The sequence below is a fragment of the Heptranchias perlo genome, chromosome 10, assembly GCF_035084215.1.
Source record: "Heptranchias perlo isolate sHepPer1 chromosome 10, sHepPer1.hap1, whole genome shotgun sequence".
NCBI lineage: Eukaryota > Metazoa > Chordata > Chondrichthyes > Hexanchiformes > Hexanchidae > Heptranchias > Heptranchias perlo.
In genome coordinates this window covers 55,141,671-55,167,809 of record NC_090334.1, presented here as the reverse complement: position 1 = coordinate 55,167,809, position 26,139 = coordinate 55,141,671, and the positions used below count along the sequence as shown (strand labels likewise).

At 41.9% G+C, this 26,139-nt stretch overlaps 2 protein-coding genes across 7 annotated transcripts in view; one reads left to right on the top strand and one right to left on the bottom strand.

The window, feature by feature from the left end:
* LOC137326579 (ribosome quality control complex subunit NEMF-like) overlaps positions 1 to 6,797 on the bottom strand; it is a 66,750-nt gene extending 59,953 nt beyond the window's left edge. The window contains exons 1-5 of one of the 2 annotated variants that reach the window (XM_067991825.1): positions 6,680 to 6,797; positions 5,010 to 5,078; positions 4,193 to 4,295; positions 3,711 to 3,836; positions 2,464 to 2,612 (exon numbers count right to left, since the gene is read on the bottom strand). In XM_067991825.1, the coding sequence (XP_067847926.1) occupies positions 2,464 to 2,612; positions 3,711 to 3,836; positions 4,193 to 4,295; positions 5,010 to 5,078; positions 6,680 to 6,735 (503 nt within the window). In that variant the 5' untranslated portion in view covers positions 6,736 to 6,797. The remainder of the gene's footprint in view (positions 1 to 2,463; positions 2,613 to 3,710; positions 3,837 to 4,192; positions 4,296 to 5,009; positions 5,079 to 6,679) is intronic. The other variant, XM_067991826.1, reaches the window with a different exon arrangement.
* Positions 6,798 to 14,753: 7,956 nt separating this feature from the next.
* The window catches only part of LOC137326578 (MAPK/MAK/MRK overlapping kinase-like), a 136,282-nt gene continuing 124,896 nt past the window's right edge, over positions 14,754 to 26,139 (top strand). Inside the window, exon 1 of one of the 5 annotated variants that reach the window (XM_067991818.1) lies at positions 14,754 to 15,041. In XM_067991818.1, the coding sequence (XP_067847919.1) occupies positions 14,933 to 15,041 (109 nt within the window). In that variant the 5' untranslated portion in view covers positions 14,754 to 14,932. The remainder of the gene's footprint in view (positions 15,042 to 26,139) is intronic. The other 4 variants (XM_067991817.1, XM_067991822.1, XM_067991816.1 and 1 more) reach the window with 4 other exon arrangements.

The window sequence follows — 26,139 nt, the reverse complement described above, 5'->3', positions numbered from 1 at the left end:
GAGTAGATGACAATTTAAAAATAAAACACAATTGTGACTTATTTACAGATTGACAGGGTGTTCTGGATAAACCCAAATAAGTCCAACTTTATACCAAGTACATGAATGGGAAAAAGGAGAGAGAAAATACGTTTCAACGTTGACCACTTGGGGCCCGATATTACCATGGCAGAGGGATCGCGGCGGGGGGGGGGGGGGGGGGGGGCGTCGATTGGGCACGTGGGTAACGCGCCCGGTGAAATCAGTCTGCCCCTCGCACAATCGCAGGCTGATTGGATCCACTTACCTGGTCTTACGGGTTCCCCGCTGCTAAGCTGCGCGGCGGGCGGACTGCGCATGTGCAGTAAGGTCTGTCAGCTGGAGGAACGCTATTTAAAGGGGCAGTCCTCCACTGACTGATGCTGCAAGAAATAGGAAAAATTACAGCATGGAGCAGCCCAAGGGGAAGGCTGCTCCCAGGTTTAATGATGCCTCACTCCAGCTCTTATTGGATGGGGTGAGGAGGAGGCCGGGCGGGGGGGGGGGTGGGGGGGGGAGGGAAGGAGGACAGAGATCATCCCCCCCGGCAGGCGGCCTGCCTCTGCCACCAAGAAGGCCTGGCTCGAGGTGGCAGAGGAGGTCACCTGCACCACCAACATATCGCCCACCTGCATACAGGGCAGGAGGCGCTGCAATGACATAAGTAGGTCAGCCGAAGTGAGTACACTTACTCTTTCCCCTACACTCCGTCTGCCACATCACCGCCCCCACATCTCCTTCTGCAATGCCAACACTACTCTGTCACATCACCCCTCACACCCACTCAAACCTCATCTTACCTGCACTTACTCACCTCACCAGTACTCATCCCGCCACTACCACTCAACTCAATCCTCATACAATCTCATGGCTCTATCTCATACTCACCCTCTCATGCATCTCTTTCACAGTCAGCCTCACTCAACCTGCCACTACCTGTGCTGCAGCCACAGGCAAATGTGTCGTGAGCATGAAGGGGATGCACAAGGGTGTTTGAGGGTTTGTCATGGTTTTTACTTATATTTAATTTCTGATCAACTCACATTACATATTATATTGGCACCACTACTGTCACGTCTTTGCGAATCTTGTCTGGTTTGTGCAATAATGCCCTTTCCTGAGGATCACCATAAAGACCCACACCTGATGCCACCCATTGTGTCACTGCAGAGTGGGTGTAGGTGTATTTGCAGGGCTCTTTTGTGCAGACGACTGAGAGACGTCGGCGATGTCCCTGGTGGCACCCTGGAAGGATGCGGAGGAGAAGTTGTTGAGGGCAGTGGCGACTTTGACAGCGACAGGTAAGAAGATGGTGCGCGGGCCAGCCTGGAGCAGCTCGGCATGAAGGAGGCTGCAGATGTCCACGACTACATGTCAAGTGACTCTGAACCTCCGTGTGCACTGCTGCTCAGAGAGGTCCAGGAAGCTGAGCCTCGGTCTGTGGCGAGGGTAGTGCCCACTGCAACGCATCTCTCTCTGCGGTTGCCCTCCTTCCTGCTGTGCAGGTGGATGTGTCACAGCACTGTGTTGTGGAGCTCCACATGTCAGAGGTAGATGGCGTGGCCAGCGAGGCTGGTGATACTGTTCGCCCTACGAGGAGGTCATGACTGCAGCTACGGCGGCCCCCATCCGGAAGATGTACATCTGAGGGGGTCCACAAGGTAGGTACATGTGTCTGGACACCGGGAAAAGTGTGCAAGTTGGTGAATTTTATTGTTAGGAGGAGGGTGGTGGAGGCCAAACTTTGGCCAAAGTGACAGAGTGGCCTCCTGAAATGAGTGAGGGCCCCCGCCCCTGTCAAATGGACCTTTGCAGCTGCTACAGGCTGATGGCTGCAACATGTCCATTTGAACTGGGAGTGTTTCCCCCAGTACGGGAAACAGTCCCAGTTAGTTGCAAAATCCCATCCCTGCTAAAAGAACAGGTCAATCAGGTCTGTAAACAACCTGAAGTACCTGTTCAATTACTTTAAGTGGCACCCCGCTGGCTTTAATTGCCAGCGGGAGTCCCACATGCGGGGGCTGCGCGCACATGTCAGCGCGTCAGTGGGGAACCCGGAAATGGTGCAGGTTGGAGCCGGGCTCCGGACCCGCCCCGGGAATCCCCGATTTTCGTGGCCCCCCCACCATGAACGCACCCGATCGCTAAAATCGAGCCCTTGATCTCCTAAACTTGTATATCCAAATGTAATGTTAGTCAGTCTAAAATTTGGACAGTACAGACACAATCACATTTTAAAATCTATCTTTACAACAAAATCAAATTGGATACTTAAGTTTAAAAGTTTATGAATGTTTTTGTTCCTGTGGGAAAGTGCAATACTTCATACACCAGAAATGAGACATAAAGTTAAAGGCAATGCCGAAAATATTTTTAGTTTTCATTAGTTTTGAGTAACTCTCCACATGTCAAAACACTGAATTCACACGCACATGATGACAGTACCTCTCTAGAGATAACAGAGGCTCTGGACCTTTAGCAATATCAACTGGATATCGTTCACGAACAGCAAATTTCACATCTTCTACCTCATTGGTGCGGAAACGCAGGAGATTTAGAATTGTGTATTCGTAGTCAGTGAGAATTATGTTACCCTGCAAACACGCAAGTAGGAAATTTTAAGGTACAATATTCTGGCAGAAATGGATAATTGCAGGTAGATTTAAATATCTTGAAAATAATAAAGTACAAGCACCTACGGTACATATTTGAATTTGAAAACTTACAAAACGCAAATGCCACAGTGTCAAATTGTAATAACCACAGGAAATGGAGAACACAAAACTTTGTGTTCTTTGTACCCATCAGCTTTGAGCACTGAGGTCAAGTGTAACATTGGAAAAGGTGCAGAATGAAACTTCCTACACTCTTCCCCCAACAATAGGTCTTAACCCCAAATTCAAAAGAGCACCCTCTACTCTGCATCAGTGTGAATTGTTTTCCACTTTTGGACCAGTCATCTCTATCACCTCTGAATGAGATTACCACTCTAATGTCAATTTGTGCCAAACTATGAATAGATCTGTATTGTACATTCATTCCTCCTAGAAAGTATGTTAAGATTACTCAAATAATTTCACATAGAACATTACAACCACCTAGGAAAGAGGAAATTATCAACGTGTTAATCTGTGTTTAATTTGAACCAAGTTCCTACAGGCAGTATGCTAGCCATTGCATCAGTTACTTATCCCACCGATAACTGATTTCCTACCAACAAAATGGGAAAGACAGGGTGAAGAATCCCTTCATGGTCCCACAGGAATTGCTGGAAAATATCTCAATATAAGTTCTAGAAAACTTGAAGCCAGAGAATGCATGTACTAAAGTACTTTTAGTTTGAACAATAAAATGCTCCAGTAAGGACATATATATGGACACTAAAAATAACTTCACAGGTTAAGATGGGAACTATGCCAAATATTCAAACTAATTCAATATGGTGCAGAATAGATTTTTGAGAACTTTTCCTACTGGACAGCCAACAGCAATTGCACTGCTGTTTGCAGGGGCCTGACGCTTATCCCAAGATACATGGAAGACAAATGAATGAGGAAGAATGCCCATGATAGGTTTCAGCTTCCATGCAAAAAATACCTTTAATATTGTTGAGTACGTACAACAATGAACATATCATAAATATTTGACTTCATCTTTTTTGTAGAAAGGTGATTTTTTTTATTGTGACTTACTCGGTCGTACAGTTCAATAATCAAGTGGTAAGCTGCTTGATCAGAGCCAAACTGAAAATCTACAATCCTATCAATACCAAGTTGCTTGATGTAGATCAATCTTCGTGATTTTAGATGTTTACGGCACTGAAACCAAAACAAAAATCACATCAGTTTTAGTAGAAATTTAATGTAATCAAACTCCCTAGTAACTAGGTATAAGACTGATAGGAGCAGGATTGAATCAGGACTTAAGATGCTGCCTTAACATAATTTCAGAATAAATACAGAAACTCTGATGTAGGACTCCTATTTTCTGATGTAGGACTCCTAAGCATATCAGGGAGTAATTTACAAAACTATTTTATAAAAACAACATATTTAAGGATTATAGATGCCCAACACAGTCTTAAGTTCACAAAGGTTACTGCAAATTTGTTAAATCTATAGAACTATTACAAGAATATTTTCAGTGATACTATAGAGCAGTGATTATTTTGTACCTTCATTGCAAAGCCTGAGGGCATCATATTCTTTGGCCATTCAAACTCTGTTGTGTGGATCCGGATACCAGATTCGACCAAAAGAACAGCTTTTGATTCTGGTCTGTGAAGAAATAGAAAGAACAGGTAGAATGGAAACAAACAAGTTAAGTACAATGTGAGAACGTGATAAAATGTTAACAGTAAATTAGTATCCTTCTTGATGCTTCTAAAATCTATAATTACTGTTGAGACATCCAATTTGAATTACAAAATCTAGCATAGTCTTAAAACCAAAATATTAAATGATTTCAAAACTGTACTTATAGTACATGAGTTTTAACATTAAATCTAGACATTAAGGATTAATTGAAATTTTTATGGAATGGCAGTAGTTGTATTTAAAATTATATTGCTTTCGGTCTGGATGAATCGAAAGCAGGTTTTACAAATAACAAAATAATTGCACTGTTCTAAAGTGGGGGAGAATCAAACATATTTGTATCAGAAATAGTTTCAAATCAATACAAAAAGCAAACGGATAACAACAAGTTTCACCACCAGTCTCTGTTTGGAAATGAGCTTAGTCCTATGCCTACTGTTCCTGATACACTTTTTGGCACTGAACAATTAGCAGATCCAAATAAATTATAAACTCGATTAGATTCAGATGGACTCACCACCTATTCAATTTAGAAAATATGAAAGATGTATAGAAAAACAATTGTTCTGGCAAATAAAACAACAAACTTGATTCAAATACTATTCTCATTACCATTAACTGAATTATGTATATTTAACAGATGCAACAAAACACAGGTTACACAGCCAAACTTACTTCTGAAGTCGAATGAGGTAAGTCTTGTTGTCCACATCATATACATTGTTTACCCTCATTCCTAGTAAGCTAAAGAAAACTAATGTTATTTATTTAAAAAAAGAAAAATAACAAAAAACTTTTACATGACCACCATAAAACCAGACAGCAGATTTGACTGGTTTTATTAATTTTTAAATACAAATCAAAATTTCAATAATATTTACAAGCATTAAGTATACACAATTTATTAGAGTATTAATACATATTGACACCTACCAAGTCTCATTTATTTTACTTTAAAAAAGTAGCCTGGAAATTATTATTTTGGATATTAGCACATGAACACTTAGGCACTAACAACATTTCTTTTGTCTGCTATTTTAATGGAGCCACTCATGTTAAGTGCTCATTTGCTAACACTGCAAACAGCAATTTCCAGGCTATACAGAGCTATGCACACACCAACACAAAGATCAAAAACTACAGGAAAATTCAGAGTTTAAAAAAAACAACCTGGCAGTGCTTGTCCATGTGGCTCAGCATGTAAATGCACCTTATAGTGAGGTGCTAAACCATATGGATTAGGGACATATGAACTTCAATCCCTTGTCTGTGCAGAGTTAATTAGCAGGAGGGGTGCTACTCATCACCTGGAATGTGTTAACAACAATGGAAGGTTCTCTCTTACTGCTTTAACCTGGATATTTAACTTTTTGAAAGCTGCAAAGTTCCAGAAAACAGTGGTGCCTCAAACAGCAGCAGAAATTGTAACTGAATTACAAAAGATTGGTTTTACCAAGAAATGAGAACAGCAGCTCTCACTGAAGATAGGGCTGACCATGGATGCAAAACTAGATAGAAATACAAAAGTTGAGCAGATCATGATCTGAGTTCTATGATCTGCTTTGCAGATGATGAAAATTCATTGGAAAACCTAATGTCTCTACCTCAAAGAATTTTCATCTAAAGAGTGCCTTTCACATCCTCGGGACACACCCCAAAGCACTTTTTGAAGTGCAGTCATTGTTGCTATTTAGGCAAACACAACAGCCATTTTGCACAGCTACATTCCACAAACACACTAGTTAATTTGTTTTTGGTTGTGTTGGTTGAGAGAAGCTTGTTGGGCAGGATGCAAGAAGAATTCCCTATTCTCCTTTGCTTAGTACCCTGTTATCTTTTATATTCACCTGCATGAACAGACATCTCATGGTTTAACATCTCATCCAAATGGCCTCCAACAATGCAGCACTCCCTCCGTACTGCACTAACGTGTCAGCCTAGATTATGTGCTCAAATCTGTAACGGGGCTTTAACTCACAACCTTCTGATTCAGAGGCAAGCTGACACTTTCATAAATACAAGTGAAAAAAATGTTTCTAATTTTTTTAAAAAGGTTTCTGGTACCCAAACATTTTAGAAGTTTCCAAATAATCCACTCAAAAAAAACTTCCAAAACTGGCCAGCGCTGACCATAGGATATGCTGCCCTCTTTCTTCAAAGGAACCCGGATAACCTCCATCCCTTAACCAGGGGGATTACAGCCCATCTCGCTCTCCTGCCCATTTGACATGTGGGCCCTGGATCCCGAACACATCCCTAAAACTCATCATGGAGTTTTCAGACGGTGATCTCCAGCAGCGACAACGGGCAGATCCCAGCCCGGGGTAAGTGTCAGTGACGGATACCTTTGTAGCTCAGAGACGATCGCTCGGATATCGATGGTGTTGAAACGCGACTTCATCCTCACTACGAACGAAAGCTGAACTATCTCAGCACGGTCTCGCCACTGATCTGCGCAAGCGCCAACTCCATACGGCGAGAGACTTGACTAAAACTTAATACGGCGACCGCGTAATGTTCAAATATATTGCAAGATATACTAGAAATATTCAACGTGTATACATTACGTCACAAAGTTTGCGCCATTAATTGTCTTTTAAAATAGCATTCAGTCCACCTGTAAACTATTACATTTTACTTTGTATTATATTTTTCTATATCCTTTTTATTTTTAAAGCAGGAAAAAAACTGCCACAGCTGTGTTCAACATCCTTCTTCTATGTAGGCCCGGGACTATCCTCACATAGTTCCTTGCTACCGGTAGCAAGCACATCTCCTGCATTTGCTTCTTATTTTCCCTCTGCACAGCCACCCTTGGAATACCCCAAGATTCCCTTCTTGGTCTCTCCTTTTCCTCATTTACATGTTGCCCTGCAGTAGGCGCAGGGTCTCTCCACCACCCTTAACTCCAAAACCACCTTTGTGTTGTCAGATTGTTTGTCCAACATCAAGCCATGGGATGAGCCAGGACTTTTTCCAAATGAACTTAAGGAAATGGAAGGCAGAAAATTAGTAAGCGAGTTTTGAAAGCAGAGGAAACAAAGGTTAGAAACTAGACGACAAAGGAGTTCGGCAGTGCTTAATGGTATATACCTCAATGCAAGGAGTATAGTGAATAAGGCAGATGAGCTGAGGGCCCAGATAGACACGTGGAATTATGATATCTTAGCTATTACTAAAACATGGCTTAAAGAGGGGCAGGAATGGCAGCTCAACATTCCTGGTTACAGGGTTTTCAGACGAGATCGAGAGGGGGATAAAAAAGGAGGGGGTGGCAATATTGGTTAAAGAAACAATTACGGCTGTGAAGAGGGATGACATGTTAGAAGGACCATCAAATGAGGCCATAGGGGTTGAGCTAAAGAACAAAAAAGGGGCAGTCACACTGCTGAAAGTGTACTATAGACCCCAAAACAGTCAGAGGGAGATAGAAGAGCAAATATGTAGGTAAAGTTCTGAGAAGTGCAAAAACAATAGAGCAGTAATAGTCGGGGATTTCAACTACCCTAACTGGAATAGTTTGGGTAGCTGGAATAAGCCATGTTTTAGTAATAGCTAAGATATCATAATTCCACGTGTCTATCTGTGCCCTCAGCTCATCTGCCTTATTCACTATATGTAAGGAGTATAAGTGAGTCACCTGACGAAGGAGATAATCTCCAAAAGCTTGTGATTTTAACATAAAACTGTTGGACTATAACCTGGTGTTGTAAGATTCCTTACATTTGTCCAACCCAGTCCATCACACGATGGGCCGAAGGGCCTCTATCCGTGCTGTATAACTCTATCTCCACATCATTATTCACTATACTCCTTGCATTGAGGTATATACCATTAAGCACTGCCAAACTCCTTTGTTGTCTAGTTTCTAACCTTTGTTTCCTCTGCTTTCAAAACTCGCTTACTAATTTTCTGCCTTCCATTTCCTTAACTGGAATACGATCAGTGTAAAAGGTTTGGAGGGCCCAGAATTCTTAAATTGCATCCTGGAGAACTTTTTTAGCCAGTACGAACAAGCCCAACAAGAGTTTGGGGGGGGAGGGAGTTCTGGATTTAATTTTAGGGAATGAAGCTGGGCAGCTGGAAGGAGTATCAGTGGGAAAGCATTTTGGTAGTAGTGATCATAATTCAGTTAGATTTAGCATAATTATGGAATAGGACAAAGATAGAACAGGAGTAAACGTTCTAAATTGGGGAAAGGCCAAGTTTACTAAGCTGAGAAGTGATTTAGCAAAAGTGGACTGGAAACAGCTACTTGAAGGAAATCAGTGTCAGAGCAGTGGGGGGTATTCAAGAGGGAGATTCAAGTGGTTCAGAGTAAACATGTTCCCACAAAGAAAAAGGGTGGGACTGCCAAATTTAGAGCCCCCTGGATGACAAGGAGCATACAGGGTAAGATAAGGCAAAAAAGGAAGCTTATGTCAGACACCAAAAGCTCAATACTGCAGAAAACCTAGAGGAGTATAGAAAGTGCAGGGGTAAAATTAAAAAGGGAATTAGGAAAGCAAAGAGAGGACATGAAAAAATACGGTCAAGTAAAATTAAGGAAAACCCAAAAATGTTTTATAAATACATAAAGAGCAAGAGGGTAACTCAGGAAAGAGTAGGGCCTATTAGAGACCAAAAAGGTAACCTATGTGTGGAGGCGGAAGATGTGGGTATGGTTCTTAATGAATACTTTGCGTCTGTCTTCACAAAAGAAGGAGACGATGCAGACATTGTAGTTAAGGAAGAGGTGTGTGAAATATTGGATGGCATAAACACAGTGAGAGAGGAAGTATTAAGGGGTTTAGCATCTTTGAAAGTAGTTAAATCACCAGGGCCGGATGAAATGTATCCCAGGCTGTTAAAAGAAACAAGGGAGGAGATAGCGGAGGCTCTAACAATCATTTTCCGATCCTCCCTGGTTACAGGCATGGTGCCGGAGGATTGGAGGACTGCTCATGTTGTACCGTTGTTTAAAAAGGGAGGTAAGGATAGACCTAGCAATTACAGGCCAGTCAGTCTAACCTCAGTGGTGGGCAAATTATTGGAATCAATTCTGAGGGACAGTATAAACCGTCATTTAGAAAGGCATGGATTTGTCAAGGGAAGGTTGTGTCTGACTAACTTGATTGTAATTTTTGAGAAGGTAACAAGGAGGGTCGATGCGTTTGATGTAGACCAAATGGATTTCAGCAGGGCTTTTGACAAGGTCCCACATGGCAGACTGGTCAAAAAAGTAAAAGCCCATGGGATCCAAGGGAAAGTGGCAAATTGGATCCAAAATGGCTCAATGGCAGGAAGCAAAGGGTAATGTTGACGGGTGTTTTTGTGTCTGGAAGGCTGTTTCCAGTGGGGTTCTGCAGGGCTCAGTACTAAGTCCCTTGCTTTTTGTGGTATATATTAATGATTTAGACTTAAATGTAGGGAGCATGATTAAGAAGTTTGCAGATGATACAAAAATTGGTTGATAGTGAGGAGGAAAGCTGTAGACTCCAGGAAGATATCAATGGGCTGGTCAGGTGGGCAGAAAATGGCAAATGGAATTCAATCTGGAAAAATGAGAGGTAATGCATTTGGGGAGGGCAAACAAGGCAAGGGAATACACAATAAATGGGAGAATACTGAGAGGTGTAGAGGAAGAGAGTGCATGTTCACAGATCCATGAAGGTAACAGGACAGGTAGATAAGGTGGTTAAGAAGGCATACGGGATACTTTCCTTTATTAGCCGAGGCATAGAATATAAGAGCAAGGAGGTTATGCTAGAACTGCATAAAACACTAGTTAGGCCACAGCTTGACTACTGCGTACAGTTCTGGTCACCACATTACAGGAAAGATGTGATTGCACTGGAGAGGGTACAGCGGAGATTTACGAGGATGTTGCCAGGACTGGAGAATTTTAGCTATGAGAAAAGATTGGATAGGCTGGGGTTGTTTTCTTTGGAACAGAGGAGGCTGAGGAGTAAATTTTTTTATGATTCTAAGGGAAACTGAATTTTTCAGCTCCCACCAATACTCTTGCCTCTGACTCCCATCCCATTCTCCAGCTGTTTTGCACAAGCTGAACCAGGCAGTGTGCAACTTGTTCTATACTGAACTGAGGTCAAACTTCATACCCCATCACCAAAACCACTTACTTCTATCATCACAAGATTGCCTACCTCCATGCTTACCTCAACCCCACCACCACTGAACCTTTATACGTACTTTTGTTATCTCTAGTTTCAAATTTTCCGATATCCTCCTCAACCACCTCCTCAGTTCCACTTTACATTAACTCCAGCTTATCAAAAACTCTACCACCTGCATCCTGTCCCACAACAAATTCTGCATGCTTATTAATTCTGTCCTTACCAATCCCCATTAGCCCCTTGTCCCCCAGTATATTGAATTCGAAATCCTTATACTCATTTGCAATTCCCTTTATGGTCTTGCCCTAGTCTATATCTGCAAACTCCTCCAGCCTACATGCCATCCATGCCCTTCAATCCTCCAACTCTGGCCTCCTGCACATTTCCCATTCCCTGCTTCACAATTACAAATGGGTGCGGTAGTGTAGTGGTTATATTACTGGACATGTAATCCAGAAGCCTGGACTAATAATCCAGAGAACGCGAGTTCAAATTCCACCATGGCAATTTGAGAATTTGAATTCAGCTTAAAGATCTGACAATAAAAAAGCTGGTAAATGTGACCATGAACCTCTCATTTTGTCCTAAAAATCCAACTGGTTCACTAACGTCCCATAGGGAAGGAAAACCGCCGTCCTTACCCGATTTGGCCTATATGTGACACAAGTCCTACAATAACGTAGTTGACTCTGAACTGTCCCCTGAAGTGGCCTAGGAAGCCACACAGTTGTATCAAACCGCTACAAGCAGTTCAAGACAAAGGCTTACTGTACAGTGAAACCATAATTCTGTAGTTGTTATTACCACGTCTAAATGAATGATATGTAGAAGATACATCTAATTAAATATGAGCTGATGTTTTGATAAATAAGGTGGTCACAGCAGTAATGCAAATAACCCTGTGTTGCCAGATCAGCAAGCTTTTGTCAGTTCACTGTTTAATTATTCAGAGCTGCCCCACCAATGCTACCAGGCCAGGAGATTAAAAGTTCAAATGAAAGAAATAAAATGTATGTGTATATATATGAATGTATATTGTGTCCCAAAGCACTTTACAATGAATGGATCACTTTAGAAGTACAGTCACTGTTACATAGGCAAATACATGAGCCAATTTGCACACAGCAAAATCCTGCAAACATCAAATTTATGAATGACTAGATGAATTGGACCTGAATTTCCTGAATGTCAGTTATACTTTTGTTACACTGTAGTTGAGTTGGAAAGTTATGGTATTCACTAGCAGAAGGAGTTAAGTTTCCTGAGTACGTGAATTAGCATATGAACAGGTGCAAGTTCTGGCATAATTCACACGTAAAATGAGTGTAAGCAGCTGAAACTTCCTTTGCATTTAGATGGCTTTGGAGCGGAAGATTAGTAACTTTAAACTATGTCATAGAATAAAATTGAAATGAGTAGAAAAACTGACAAGAGGTTATCACTGGATATTCCACAATGACAAATCACTTGCCTAAGTATAGTAAACACGTAGTTGTTGAATACAGTGTTTATTCCACAATTGAAGGAGACTGTCTAACTCACCAGCAACAAAGTTATGAGTGAATTACATAGTACTCCTTCAGGAGTGGAATAAAAATCATATTCAACAATTTCTTATGCAGTGTTCTATTTATATACATAGTTTTGTTTCATGTTATTTTGTTACCAACTTTAATTAAACTTACATTATAGCACTGGAGTTTTGATCCAGTATAGAAGTGCTTTTTATTACATGGAATAGAATGCTATGAAGTAGCATACCAGAATACTTAGCATTAGTACTACATTATTATGTTTGCTGGGTATTTGATGCATTGAAGTAGTGCATGTATCCCTGTTAGTTGTGAGAATGTGTGGGGAGATAAGTATACGCAATTTTTCTGGTTTAGTGACAGAAAATCATTAATAATGCATTGTGCTGTGTTTTGCTTTGTCTTCATTCTTTAACTTGATATCTTGAGCCCATGCATTATCTTACTGACTGTAGTTGTGAAATATTTCAGCATTCTGCAGTTTGCTACAAATGCTGTTAAGCAATATTTCAATTGATATTTTGGATAACATTTTTTAATATAAATACATTTCATGATACAGAAATTCTAAGTTACAGTTAAAGTCAACCCAGGGTATTTTCACAAACTTCTGTAGCACAAAGATGTCATATATGTGACATCGACATAAGAGAAACCTCAACAACAGTTATTAGTTGTTGCTGCTATGGTTGCAGTTAACATTGCCTGGTGGTGACAGCACAGTTTGATTTTGTTTTGAACTGCCAATGGCTTGTGGAAAAGTAGTTCTGACCAGGTTATTTAAAACACATAAAATAAATTCTGCATCCACTTACCTGAGATAGCAACTACATCACATTATGTTACTGGTCGCATTCAGAATTACCAGACTCCATGTTCTGATTGGATCACTCCGAAACTCCAGCAAAGCGTCCCATCTTTAAATGCTTTCAAAACCTGTAACATGACCTGAACATTTAAAATCTGCATATTTTCTTTTTCATGGCCATAATGTCCTCGTGTGAGAATTTCAACAGGCCAATAACAACTGTAGTAGATCAACAACTTACTTCATGAACATGATAAAATATATTAGGGTTTAAAATATACATGTTAATTATATATATATATATATATATATACTGAATTCATTAAAAAGAATCACCTTGTATTTCATTAAAAATTAGATAGCAACTTGAGGTCCCCCCAGTGTGGATAAATGGACCAGAATTTGCTGGAACAGGGCATCGAGCAGTGAGCGGCTTGAGTTGGATTTTTTTCCTCACCCTTCAGCTCCATTTATTTTTGCGCTGCAAATTGCTGGAAGTGCGAATTAAAATGGCACAGTGAGGTCAACGGGGCACCTGGGACCTTGGTGAATGACAAGACCAATAGTCTATCTCCTTAACCAATGAGATTTAAGGATTGAGAAAGAAACAGAGTGAACGAAGGAGAAGGAAATAGGGTGAATTAGAGTCAAATTAGATACAGAAAGAGAAATAAAGAGAGGGAAAGAAAGATTGGATTAAGAGAGAGGGAAAAAGAGACAGAAAGGAAAAGTAAGAAAATAATTTTTATAATTAATATCTAAAATTTTAAAAACCTCCAGGAACAATTTACTACCTACAGGAGTGAGACTCCAGTTTCAATTACTCCCTTTCTGGACCTCCAAGGTTGACTGGCATGCAAGGATGATAAATCACCCCTTTTCCAGAGTCCTTACCTGTGAAATAGCAGCCATGACTTTCTATGGTGAGTTTAATTTGTATTTACGGTGCAAATCCAGCAATTTCTTGACATTCATTGACAGTGAGATCCTGTATTTGCAAGGCTAATGGCAAAGCAGCGCAAGTCATCCAACAATTTGTGGCGATTTGCAACTCATACCGTATCTCTTCCTCGCCATAAATTGCTGGGTTTTTTACGCACTAATAACAGCGTGTGCCTTGAACTCACGTTTATTTTCCCAGCAAATTCTGGGTCAATATGTGGTGTGGTATTAAGCCTACAGACCAGGAAAATGCCTCCCCTATGTTGTTGGGTGGTGCCCATGGCCCTGGTGACCTAATTACCACATACCCATTTACTCACTTATTGCTGTTTCTGCTAGTAGTGTCTTTCTGTTCATAGTCCTTCCCATCTCTACATCCCATTTCTCTCATTGCATGTCTATCGCCTGATCTGTCTATTGGCGGCTACACCATCGTCCAGTATGTGTATGAATGAGAGAAAGAACACCACATTGCCGCCCTTAACTAGTTTATGCAGGCAAAGCACAGGGTACTGCCACTGCCAAACTAACGATAAAGTATCCATCCACGTTCGCTATGTGCATTCTAAATAATTGCAGTTGCATTATAGCACAGATTAAGTTCTGGTTCTGCATAATTTGACAGCACTTCCAGCCAACAGCATAGAACTGAATCTTGAATTACGTACTTGAACAAGATATTACATAATGTCGAAACTGCAAGTTTTCTCTATTGGGTTGGCAGATTTCTTAGAAAGTAACTGAAATAATAAATGCCAGCAACTTTAAAAAAAAATATTTTTAAATCAACTTATGATGACTTTATAGTTGCACTTATTATTCTAACTTGTAACCCGAGACGGTTGCTTCGTGTTATATTTGTTTTGGCACAAGACCATCTGTAAACCTAGTGATTAACAGTGTAGGAACAAATGACCTGATCGCTGCTTCTGAAGTTTATAGCAGAACTGAAGCAGTAATCTTGCTATATATATATATATATAATTTTTTTTAAAGAGCATTTCTACCAATCCTTCAAATCGGTATTTGGAAATGAAGTGGTTTAAATTGTGAAAAATTAAACCGTAGTTGAATCTAAAATCTCTTGGAAACCGTAGTAAACAAACAGTAACGTAGGATCGGCGGACATATTTCTACTCTTTAAGCGTTTTGTGGAACTGATTTACACCAAAGTGGAGTACAACAACAATCTAATTCGGGATGACAAGTATGATAGACTTGTTGAAAAGGGGGACTCTTAGAGAAAAACATTGTGGCAACCAAAAAGTGTTGGCTCGTTTCACATTCAGTAATTTACTCAGAGCTAAAGGTGAGACAATATTTTCGTGTTTACTGAATATTGTGAAAGCAAAGATAATCGTAGTCTAAGACTAACAGTCGGACTCTTTCACTTGTCATTCTTAATGATCATTCACTTTGGATCCAAGAAAAACAGATTAGTATATTTTCTTAACGTTGAGAAACAAAGGGATTTGGATGTCCAGTTACACACAGCACCAAAGCTAGTGCACATGTACAAAAACTAATAAAAAAGGCGAATGGAATGTTGGCATTTATCTCAAAGGGACTGAAATACAAAGGGGAGGAAGTTATGCTTTAATTGTACAGAGCCTTGTTGAGACCCCATCTTGAGTACTGCATTCAGTTTTGGGCAAGGAAGGATATAATGGCCTTGGAGGGGGTACAGTACAGGTTTACTAGATTCCAGGATATAAAGTGTTAAATTATGAGGACATGTTCCATAAACTTGACTTGTATTCCCTTGAGTTTAGAAGGTTGAGAGGAGATCTAGTCGAGGTGTTTATAATGATAAAGGGTTTGATAGGGTAGATACAGAAAAATTATGTCCTCTGGTGGGGAAATCCAGAACAAGGGGACATAATTGTAAAAATTTTTTTATATTCGTTCATGGGATGTGGGCGTCGCTGGCAAGGCCAGCATTTATTGCCCATCCCTAATTGCCCTTGAGAAGGTGGTGGTGAGCCGCCGCCTTGAACCGCTGCAGTCCATGTGGTGAAGGTTCTCCCACAGTGCTGTTAGGAAGGGAGTTCCAGGATTTTGACCCAGTGACGATGAAGGAATGGCGATATATTTCCAAGTCGGGATGGTGTGTGCAGGTGGTGTTGTTCCCATGTGCTTGCTGCTCTTGTCCTTCTAGGTGGTAGAGGTCGCAGGTTTGGGAGGTGCTGTCGAAGAAGCCTTGGCGAGTTGCTGCAGTGCATCCTGTGGATGGTACACACTGCAGCCACTGTGCGCCGGTGGTGAAGGGAGTGAATGTTTAGGGTGGTGGATGGGGTGCCAATCAGGCAGGCTGCTTTGTCCTGGATGGTGTCAAGCTTCTTGAGTGTTGTTGGAGCTGCACTCATCCAGGCAAGTGGAGAGTATTCCATCACACTCCTGACTTGTGCCTTGTAGATGGTGGAAAGGCTTTGGGGAGTCAGGAGGTGAGTCACTCGCCGCAGAATACCCAGCCTCTGACCTGCTCTTGTAGCCACAGTATTTATATGGCTGGTCCTGTTAAGTTTCTGGTCAATGGTGACCCCCAGGATGTTGATGGTGGGGGATTCGGTGATGGTAATGCCGTTGAATGTCAAGGGGAGGTGGTTAGACTCTCTCTTGTTGGAGACAGTCATTGCCTGACACTTGTCTGGCGCGAATGTTACTTGCCACTTATCAGCCCAAGCCTGGATGTTGTCCAGTTCTTGCTGCATGTGGGCACGGACTGCTTCATTATCTAAGGGATTGCGAACTGAACTGAATACTGTGCAATCATCAGTGAACATCTCTATTTCTGACCTTATGATGGAGGGAAGGTCATTGATGAAGCAGCTGAAGATGGTTGGGCCTAGTACACTGCCCTGAGGAACTCCTGCAGCAATGTCCTGGGGCTGAGATGATTGGCCTCCAACAACCACTACTATCTTCCTTTGTGCTAGGTATGACTCCAGCCACTGGAGAGTTTTCTCCCTGATTCCCATTGACTTCAATTTTACTAGGGCTCCTTGGTGCCACATTAAGCAAGGCCATTTAGGAGTGAAATCAGTGAGCACTTTTTCACTCAAAGGGTAGTGTAAACCTGGAACTCTAGCCCCAAAAAGGTTGCTGGATTTTTAAAAAATTCGTTCATGGGATGTGGGCATCGCTGGCAAGACCAGCATTTATTGCCCACCCCTAATTACCCTTGAGAAGGTGGTGGTGAACTGCCTTCTTGAACTGCTGCTGTCCGACGGTGCTGTTAGATAGGGAGTTCCAGGATTTTGACCCAGCAACGATGAAGGAACGGCGATATATTTCCAAGTCGGGATGGTGTGTGACTTGGAGGAGAACGTGCAGGTGGTGTTGTTTCCATGTGCCTGCTGCCTTTGTCCTTCTATGTGATAGAGGTCGTGGGTTTGGGAAGTGCTTTCAAAGAAGCCTTGGCGAGTTTGAAATTAATTGAAATTTTCAAGACTGAGATTGATAGATTTTTGTTTGGTAACAGTATCAAGGGATATGGTGCAAAGGCGGGTAAATGAAGTTAAGGTATGGATCAGCCATGATCTAATTGAATGGCAGAACAGGCTGGAGGGGATGAATGGCCTACTCTTGTTCCTATGATTTGAGCAACATATTAATGTTATATGTTGTTATTTCTAAGATGTGGTGATGCCGGTGATGGACTGGGGTTGACAATTGTAAACAATTTTACAACACCAAGTTATAGTCCAGCAATTTTATTTTAAATTCACAAGCTTTCGGAGGCTTCCTCCTTCCTCAGGTGAACGTTGTTGGAAATGAAATCCTCGAAATGAAATCGCATTTATAAATCACAGAACAATGCTTGGTGATTACAGACAGTTTTTTCAACTGCCCGTTGCCAAGGCGATCAGTATGCAGACAGACAGGTGTTACCTGCAAGGTCTCCGAATATACAAATCACAAAAAAAAAACACAAAAAAAAACAGATACCTCTCTATCTCTGTTTTTTTTTGTGTTTTTTTTTTGTAAGAATATATGTATAAAACTAATGAAACCACCAAAATGTCATTACATTTGTCAGATTTTTTTTACTTTAGAATGACCTTGGTTCCAGTCATTTTATGGATCTCTAGTGGCTGTATTATTGGATATATTTTGCCAGAAGCTACCCTTCTCACAATCCAAATGTCCCTCTTCTATTATGACATCACAGCAACATTAGGAGTTATGGTATCCTGGATACAGTAACAGAAGTGGTGAATGGAAGAAACAGGTTGAAATTAGTGGTCGTGATCATTTGAAATAGTTTCAACATTTTGATATAAACTGTCATATGGAAAGCACAAGTAGCAAAAGTTGGCCTCTAAACATCTGTCAGTACTACTGATGAGGAATGGGGAGGATGCTGGCAATTCAGTTTATGTCACTTAGTGACATGAAAGAACTCAGACTTTAATCCAATGCTTCAGGGCATTTCTTTCTGACAGACGAGCACAATTTCAGGCTACAGGTGTTGAGAAGAACCTAGAAAAAGAGAGGGTCAAGGGTGGATGGATGTAGCAGAGGATGCAGCATCAGGTTGCCACGCTGCCTGAATTAATGATTACTCGAGGAAAGAGAAAGGGTAAAAGTAATAAGCAGATACCCTGCTGAGCGTGGTTTCCAACCTTCTTGTCACCGATGTTCCTTGCTCTGCATGCCTTGATTACAGCTCCATCTTGCTGAGAGCCTGGATGTTTGCTGGTGCTCCCCCAGTTCTGGTTATCTTCCTTTATAGTGAGCCATTTTCTCCTGCAGAGAGGGGGATGTCAGTGAGTGGCTGTTGAAAAGGGTTGTGCAGATGTGTGGGGCATATTTATATAGTGTGCAGAAAGTTGCGAGTAATATAGGGAAGTGGTCATGTGCAAGAAAGTAGCTGCACTGTGAAATGAGAAAGTAATCAGCAGAGGAGTGCAATGTTTAGCAGTTGCTATCGGGTAAAAACAGAATGCTGTTATTGCCTGATGTGAAGGCAGCAAGCAACAAATCAGTGTTTCATTTAAATAAGGACAGTTGGTACATCCTCCACCTGTGATTGGTGGAGAGACATGTGGTGCGGGGGAGGGAAGTATTCAGAATGGGAGCAGGGGTGGAATTGCTATGGTCAGGTGTCATGCAGAGAAATTGAGCTAGAAAAACCTTATGCTCAACCTTGCTGTGCTTTTGGCACTGAATCCATGTCCTGGGATGATGGTTTAGGCATTCACAATGTCTGCCACCTCCCTTCACGCCTGCTGTGGCGTTTGTGTGGGCACCTTCCTGCCATATGAGGGGAACAGTTCCTTGTTGCGTGCCATCACCTGCTCCACAAGCAGTTCTACCGCTGTGTCAGAGAACCAAGGTGCTGTTGGCTGAGACATTTTGCATCTTTACAATCCTCCCAATGACAGCAAAACAAATTTAGCTCAGTTGAATGACTGCTCGCTTTAAAAGGTGTGACTTGGAAGGGAACTTTGAAGTGATGGTGTTCCCATGCACCTGCTGCCCTTGTCCTTCCAGGTGGTGGAGGTCGTGGGTTCAGGAGGTGCTGCCAAAGAAAACTTGGTAACTTGCTGCAGTGCATCCTGTAGATAGTACACACTGCAGTTACGGTATGCTGGTGGTGGAGGGAGTGGACGTTTAAGCTGGTTGATGGGGTGCTGATCAAGTGGACTGCTTTGTCCCGAATGGTGTCAATCTCCTTGAGTGTTGTTGCACCCATCCAGGCAAGTGGAGAGTTTTCCATCACATTGACAGGTGCCTTGTAGGTGGTGCAGAGGCTTTGGCGAGTCACGAGGTGAGCCACTCGCTGCAGAATGCCCAGCCTCTTCCTAGTTCTAGTAGCCACAGCATCTATGTGGCTGGTTCAGTTGAGTTTCTAGTCAATGGTGACCCTCAGGATGTTGATAGTGGGGGATTCGGCAATGGTAATGCCATTGAATGTCAAAGGGAGTTGATTAGGCTCTATGTTGTTGGAGATAGTCAATGGCTGGCACTTGTGTAGCGTAAATGTTACTTGCCACTTATCAGCCAAGGATGGATGTTGTCCAGGTCTTGGTGCATACGAACATGGACTGCTTTATTATCTGAGAAATTGTGAATAGAGCTGAACACTGTGTAATCATCAGCGGACAGCTCCACTTCAGGTCATTCTTGAAGCAGCTGAAGATAGTTTGGTCTAGGTCGCTGCCCTGAGGAACTCCTGCAGCAAAATCCTGAGGCTAAAATGATTGGCCTCCAATAACCACAACCATCTTCCTTTGTACCAGGTATGATTCCAGCCCTCTGGAGAGTTTTCCTCCTGATCCCCATCGATTTCAGTTTTACTAGGGCTCCTTGTTGCCGCACTCGGTCGAATGCTGCCTTGCTGTCAAGGACTGTCACTCTTACCTCACCTCTGGAATTCAGGTCGTGTCCATGTTTGGACCAAGGCTATAATAAGGTCTGGAGTCGTATGGTCCTGGCGGAACCCAAAATGAGCATCGGTGAGCAGGTTATTGGAGAGTAAGTGCTATATCGTAGCACTGTAGACGACTCCTTCTATCACTTTAATGATGATTGAGGGTAGGCTGATACGACGGTAATTGGCCAGGTTGGATTTGTCCTGCTATTTGTGGGCAGGATATACCTGGGTAAATTTCCACATGCTAACTACATATTGCAAAATGTAGTAGTTGGGTGGGCAAAATAAGTCTGTCAAGAGCTATTGTTATAGATGCAACTTGTGTGCATGTGAATAGATGGGTCTAGAAATTGGTTTGCGCCAGCCTGCTGACACGAACTGGGTGCAGGGAACGATTTGGGTAGGCTTGAGGCCCAATATCGGGGCTGATGAACTCCAGAAACCTGCTAGGTGTCCCCAGGCAGCTCGCGGCGAAGTGGATTTCAATTTCAGGCCACTGCGTCGCCGGTAGTGGCACCTCAGGTAGGTCCTAGGAGAGGGGGGGCGGAAGCAATTGGAATGGAGGGGGACAAACAGGAGAGAGGGTGAAGAGATCGGAGGGGGGACGGGGGGAGATTGGGAGAGGGAGGGAAGCGATTGGGAGCCAGCAATGGTCTTCAGAGATGCAGTAGAGCCTGGAGGGGCACTCCTGCTCCTCCTGACTCCACATTCAGGTAAGTATATTTTGCAAAACCTATCTCTTTGGTGGTGGCCTCCAGTGTTCCTTTAAGGACCACGACTTAGGCCGCATGCAGACCACGTTTTACTAAACACAGCAGGCCTGACACTGGCTGCGTTGATAGCAAACTGATTTGGTAAAGTGGGCATCAAACAGATGTTAGGCCCCTTATTTGCAGATGTAAAGGGCCTAACGCTTGTTTCAGGTGTGGGCCTTGGACGACTCTTTTGATGCCTATACCAATATGGTGGGCACTTCCGGTTCAGAATGGATGTACGCACGCTGCCCTTCATATTGGGCATCTTGGCCTGTAAAATGGATGCAACATCATCGAATTTCTAGGTCATGGTGTCCAGGAAGTTGGAAGGATTACTATGTGGTCTTCAGTTTCTCACATACTAAAAATTGGAATTATTCACATGCTATGTTCACTGAATAACAATATATAGTTTCAGAAGCTAAGATTCCAAGCGTTCTTTGGAAATAAGATGAATTCTCTTTTTGTACTTGGTCTCTTACCATTTCCTGACACATATTGACAGTGATGTGAGACTTTTGTTGCGAGGCTAAAGAGAATTATTAAAATTAACAATCAGAACTTTATATTCAATATGTGGAAGTCTGCCTTTATTTTTACACAGAAATTCATTATCTGTTCTATATTTTATGGAAAAGAATATATCATTGACAGCAATGTGCTGATAAATACATCCTGTGGTGAAGTTGACCATAATGTCTTACCATCTTGGTAGATTTACCTTTGGAGATATTCATTATACTTCATTGGTGGAAAATGTATCCTTACTCTCTGTGGCTTGTACTGTTGAAAGATGATGTAATAATAAACTGGTGTGACCTCATGGACTGACTATCTGAATGGTCTGATGTGGATAAATTTAACAGATTTACCTTCTGAGAGAAATGAAAAAGTTATAACTTTACACAAAAGAGAAACCAAAGGGGTCCACCGGAGAATTGATAATGGACAGAGGTAGATTTCAAAACAGTAAGGAATAAGAATGAGAGGGTTTTGCACTTCAAAATACCTTGTTGACTTTTACAAAGCTACTGTAAATGGAAATTTTTAGTGATGAGTGAACCAAAACATTTTATGACGAATTACTTCAGGATCTTAATAATAACTATTTTATATCATCTTTTAAATTTAGAGGACCAAAACACCAGGAAACGTTGCTTCTTAGGTAAGTACATACATAAGCTTACTTACAGAATATAGAAGTGTTTTGAGACAGGACATATTTATTTATTTTTAATTCACTGCCTTTTGCCATGAATTTCTTACAGTTAAATGTCAGAGGAATGAACACTATACTGCACTTCCATAAATGAACATCATACACAAAATATTTAAGTGAACGAGAAGCACAACAAAAAACACCCTACAGATCTAAATACATTAACTGTCAACCAAAGTAAAGGAAAATAAATTCCCTGGATTGACCTTGGAGCCAATAATGCAATGCTTGCTACCGGGGGCAGATGACCCATTTATTGGACACTGAGGCCTGCTGTGCATCCATTGCACATTGTACAATACAATACAGGTTGGGAAAGCCGATTTGGTGCTGAACACGTGTGTACCATCATTAAGTGAACAAAAATTGTAATTGATATGTATTTTACTTGTATATTGGATAACTGAACACTAGAGGGCCCCCTGATGAGAGCAAGCATATTGTAGCAATTACACTCCAAGGTCTCCTCTCATATTGAAAATTGTATCTAGAAAGAAATCAGAGTCTAAAATAAAAGCAGCCATGACACTACCACACCATCTTGAATATTTACTGGACATAACAATATTAGTGAAATGCTGGTCACATAATATGATTTCAGCACCTGAATAGTGCAGTTACTCAGCACCCATACAAAATAGATTCTGGGTGATAGGCTCCAAAGTTGTTTTCCAAAGAGTATTTCTTATTTGTCCTTGGGATGTGGGCAACACTAGCAAGACCACATTTATTGCCCATGTCTAATGCCCCGAGAAGGTGACAGTGGGCCTTCACAACAATTGTTTTACAACAGAGTGGCTTGTTAGGGTGCTTCAGAGAGCATTAAGGCTCAACCCTGCAGTATGGACTGGAGTCATGTGTAGGTCACACTAGGTAGGGGTGGCAGGACTCCTTCCGTGAACATTAGTGAAGCAGTTGGATTTTTATTACAATCTGGCAGCTTGTATGGTCATTTTTTTTGGTTTATTGAATTCAGTTTCACAAATTGCCAGGGTGAACTCAAGATTACTAATCTAGTACCACAACCACTGCAATACTGTAGTGTGTAGTGTAGTGGTTATGGTAGAGTCTGGTTGGTAGTTGTATTTTGACCTATTGATTAGTCTGCTTCTTTGAATTGTTTTATTCCTTTCGCTGCTGACGTTATGCACACCTCCGTAGAGCTGCACCCCTTATCCCATCTGAGGCCGATTGGCAAGAGAGCGGCAATTATGCAGAGACTGCATAACATATATGCGTATCTCACTGGGTATTTTTCTCTATCTGGAAGAGGGAGAGGAGGATCAATAGATGCACGCAATGCAGGTGCATTTACACCGTAGCCACTCAAAAAGAAGACAGCCAAACGCTGTCACCAGTGTATACAGGCCAAAACATTTGTACCTGAACACATCAAAGGATATCTGATTGAGGAGACAATGATTTGCCAGTGAGGCTGTTGAGTCTCCAGTAGCCACTTTGAGAGACAGGGATGGCTCTGTTAGTGGTGACCATTGCCTTCAGATTTTGTGCAATTGGGTGACTCCAAGCAACAGCAGAAAATATCTGACTAATCTCCCAACCTGCAGTGCACAGCTGCCTCATGGCAGTGACACATAGTGTTTGTATAGGCCAAGGAATTCATTATTTTCCCTCTCAATGGCTGCTTGGGAACCAAGCCTATCCACTGGAATACTGATTTGCTACCCTTTAACATACTTAGGAACTAGAAGTGAAGAAAGTTACAGTGAGGCACATGTAACTGCCAGGGTTTTGGTGGAGCAGACCATCTAGATGCTGAAACAAAGAAAAAGAAAAAAAGAAAGACTTGCATTTATGTAACGCCTTTCACAACCTCAGAACGTCCCAAAGCACTTTACAGCCAATGAAGTACTTTTGAAGTGTAGTCACTGTTGTAATGTAGGAAATGTGGCAGCCAATTTTGCATATAGCAAGTTCCCACAAACAGCAATGTGATAATGACCAGATAATCTGTTTTAGTGATGTTGGTTGAGGGATAAATATTGGCCAGGACATAGGAGAACTCCTCTGATCTCCTTCAAAATAGTGCCATGGGATCTTTTACGTCCAACTGAGAAGGCAGATGGCGCCCCAGTTTAACATCTCATTCGAAAGATGACACATCTGACAGTGCAGCACTCCCTCAGTACTGCATTGGAGTGTCAGCCTGGAGTGGGACTTGAACCTACAACTTTCTGACTCAGAGGCAAGAGTGCTACCACTGAGCCACAGTTAACATCTTTGAGTCTTGCTGTAAACACCAGTTAAGGTATCCTAGATTACTGTCATATTCTGCTCCTTATACAACATCGCCTGCAAAGGGCAATTGCCATTGTTCATAGAGACAGAGAGCCTACCTGAACCAGTGGCAAAACAGGACACTGACCAGAAGCCAGAAGAAATGTCTATAGACAGTTCACTCAAAGAGTTTTAAGGCAGTCTGCAATAAGCAGCACTTAAGTACATCACATATATGCCCAATATCTGAGCAAAAAACAGGAACCTTGCCATTGCCTCAGTCTTACTTCAAGACTCATGAATACCACTGTATTTCTGCATATCTGTCTTATTCTTTCCCATCCCAAATGAACTCTCATTATACATTGCAATACCAGTTAAATTATATTCATCACAACAGAGTGTGGTGCAAGTGTGTTAGGTGTTTTGTTTTTTTATCCTGGTGATTTCCCTTTGTGACACTGTATATTGTGTGCCTTCTACTTCCTAATCTTGTGCACCTTCTAAGTGTTTTCCCAGTGGGAGGAGGAAGTGGGTGTTGATAGCAGCCTCTAGAGATGGAGGTAGTCCAGTATCTCCATGTGCTGGATCAATAAATGGCTCTGCAACTGCAGGTGCCAGAGTATTGCTGTGGTGGCTGCCTAGGTCTGCACACTTCTGGCCAGAGTCATTTGAGCAGAATGGATGGACGATACAGATGTGGCTTTACCTCAAGAGATATCTCCATTATCCATGCCAGCTTCTGAAATTTGCTTGCAGCTCAGCATTCCCCAAGAATGATCAACGATCTGTGTGCCAGTAGACTGCTGGGCAGCAGTGAGTTTTTTGTAGTCCTGCATTATGGCTGTCTCAATTTGATTCCTCGACATGGTAAATCTAGACAAGGCAAACTACTCTAGAATAGTTCATTGCCTCTGGAGCCTCAGTCACACCGTTCCTTATGGAAGCTATGCATGAGGTTAGGAATCTTGGCCAACGGGTGCTCCGCTTCAGAACGCCTTGGAGTGGCCTCCCTGAATATAGCGGTTTGCAGCTTGGTAATTCAGCACTGCACAGATGTGTATTGTAGACTCCTTATATACACACCCAAGCTGTGTAGATTGCTTGCAAATTACTGCACAAATAACTATTTTGTGAGCCCTCTAATTCCACCTACTTTTGTTCATCCTCACTAGTGCTGTGTGATTAACTAAGTACTCCCTTTTGCAACTCATGAACTAACCACCACAGAGTGGATGATTGGTGCTGGTGCTTGGTGGAATAGGTGATGCGGCATATTGTGAGGTGCTTGGTTGAGGCTACGCATTAGGCTCTGTCACCTGATCCTGTTGGATACCTAGAGAAGCAGAAAAATAACATATTTTAAAATGCTGCACAGCAAAATACTCCTTGAAACAGAGACTACATGACAAGACATTCTAGTGTGTATGCTACAGCATTGCAGTATTTGCTTGTACATCAAGAAATGAGTGACAGAGTAAAGAGATAAAGAACTGAAAAGCAAAGGATAATTCTAACTATGAACTTGGGAGAGGCCACCCACCTAACCCTCCCCCATTCCATCTACTGCCTCCAGGCCCAGAATCTCCAGAGGTCCCTCTATATAAGGAGGCAACAGGCTTAGAATGAAGTGAACTCCCTCCTGTCTGAATGCACTGCCACCTGTTATGTGTGTCCTTCTCCTGAAAGCATAAAGAAAAGGGACATATGTTGAAATGAGGAATATGACAGATATGTGTCACTTAAGTGCCCATTCCAGCGTGTACTTTAAATGAGTCTGTGAACATGCAGAATGACAGTGATTTATGTTGGCAGC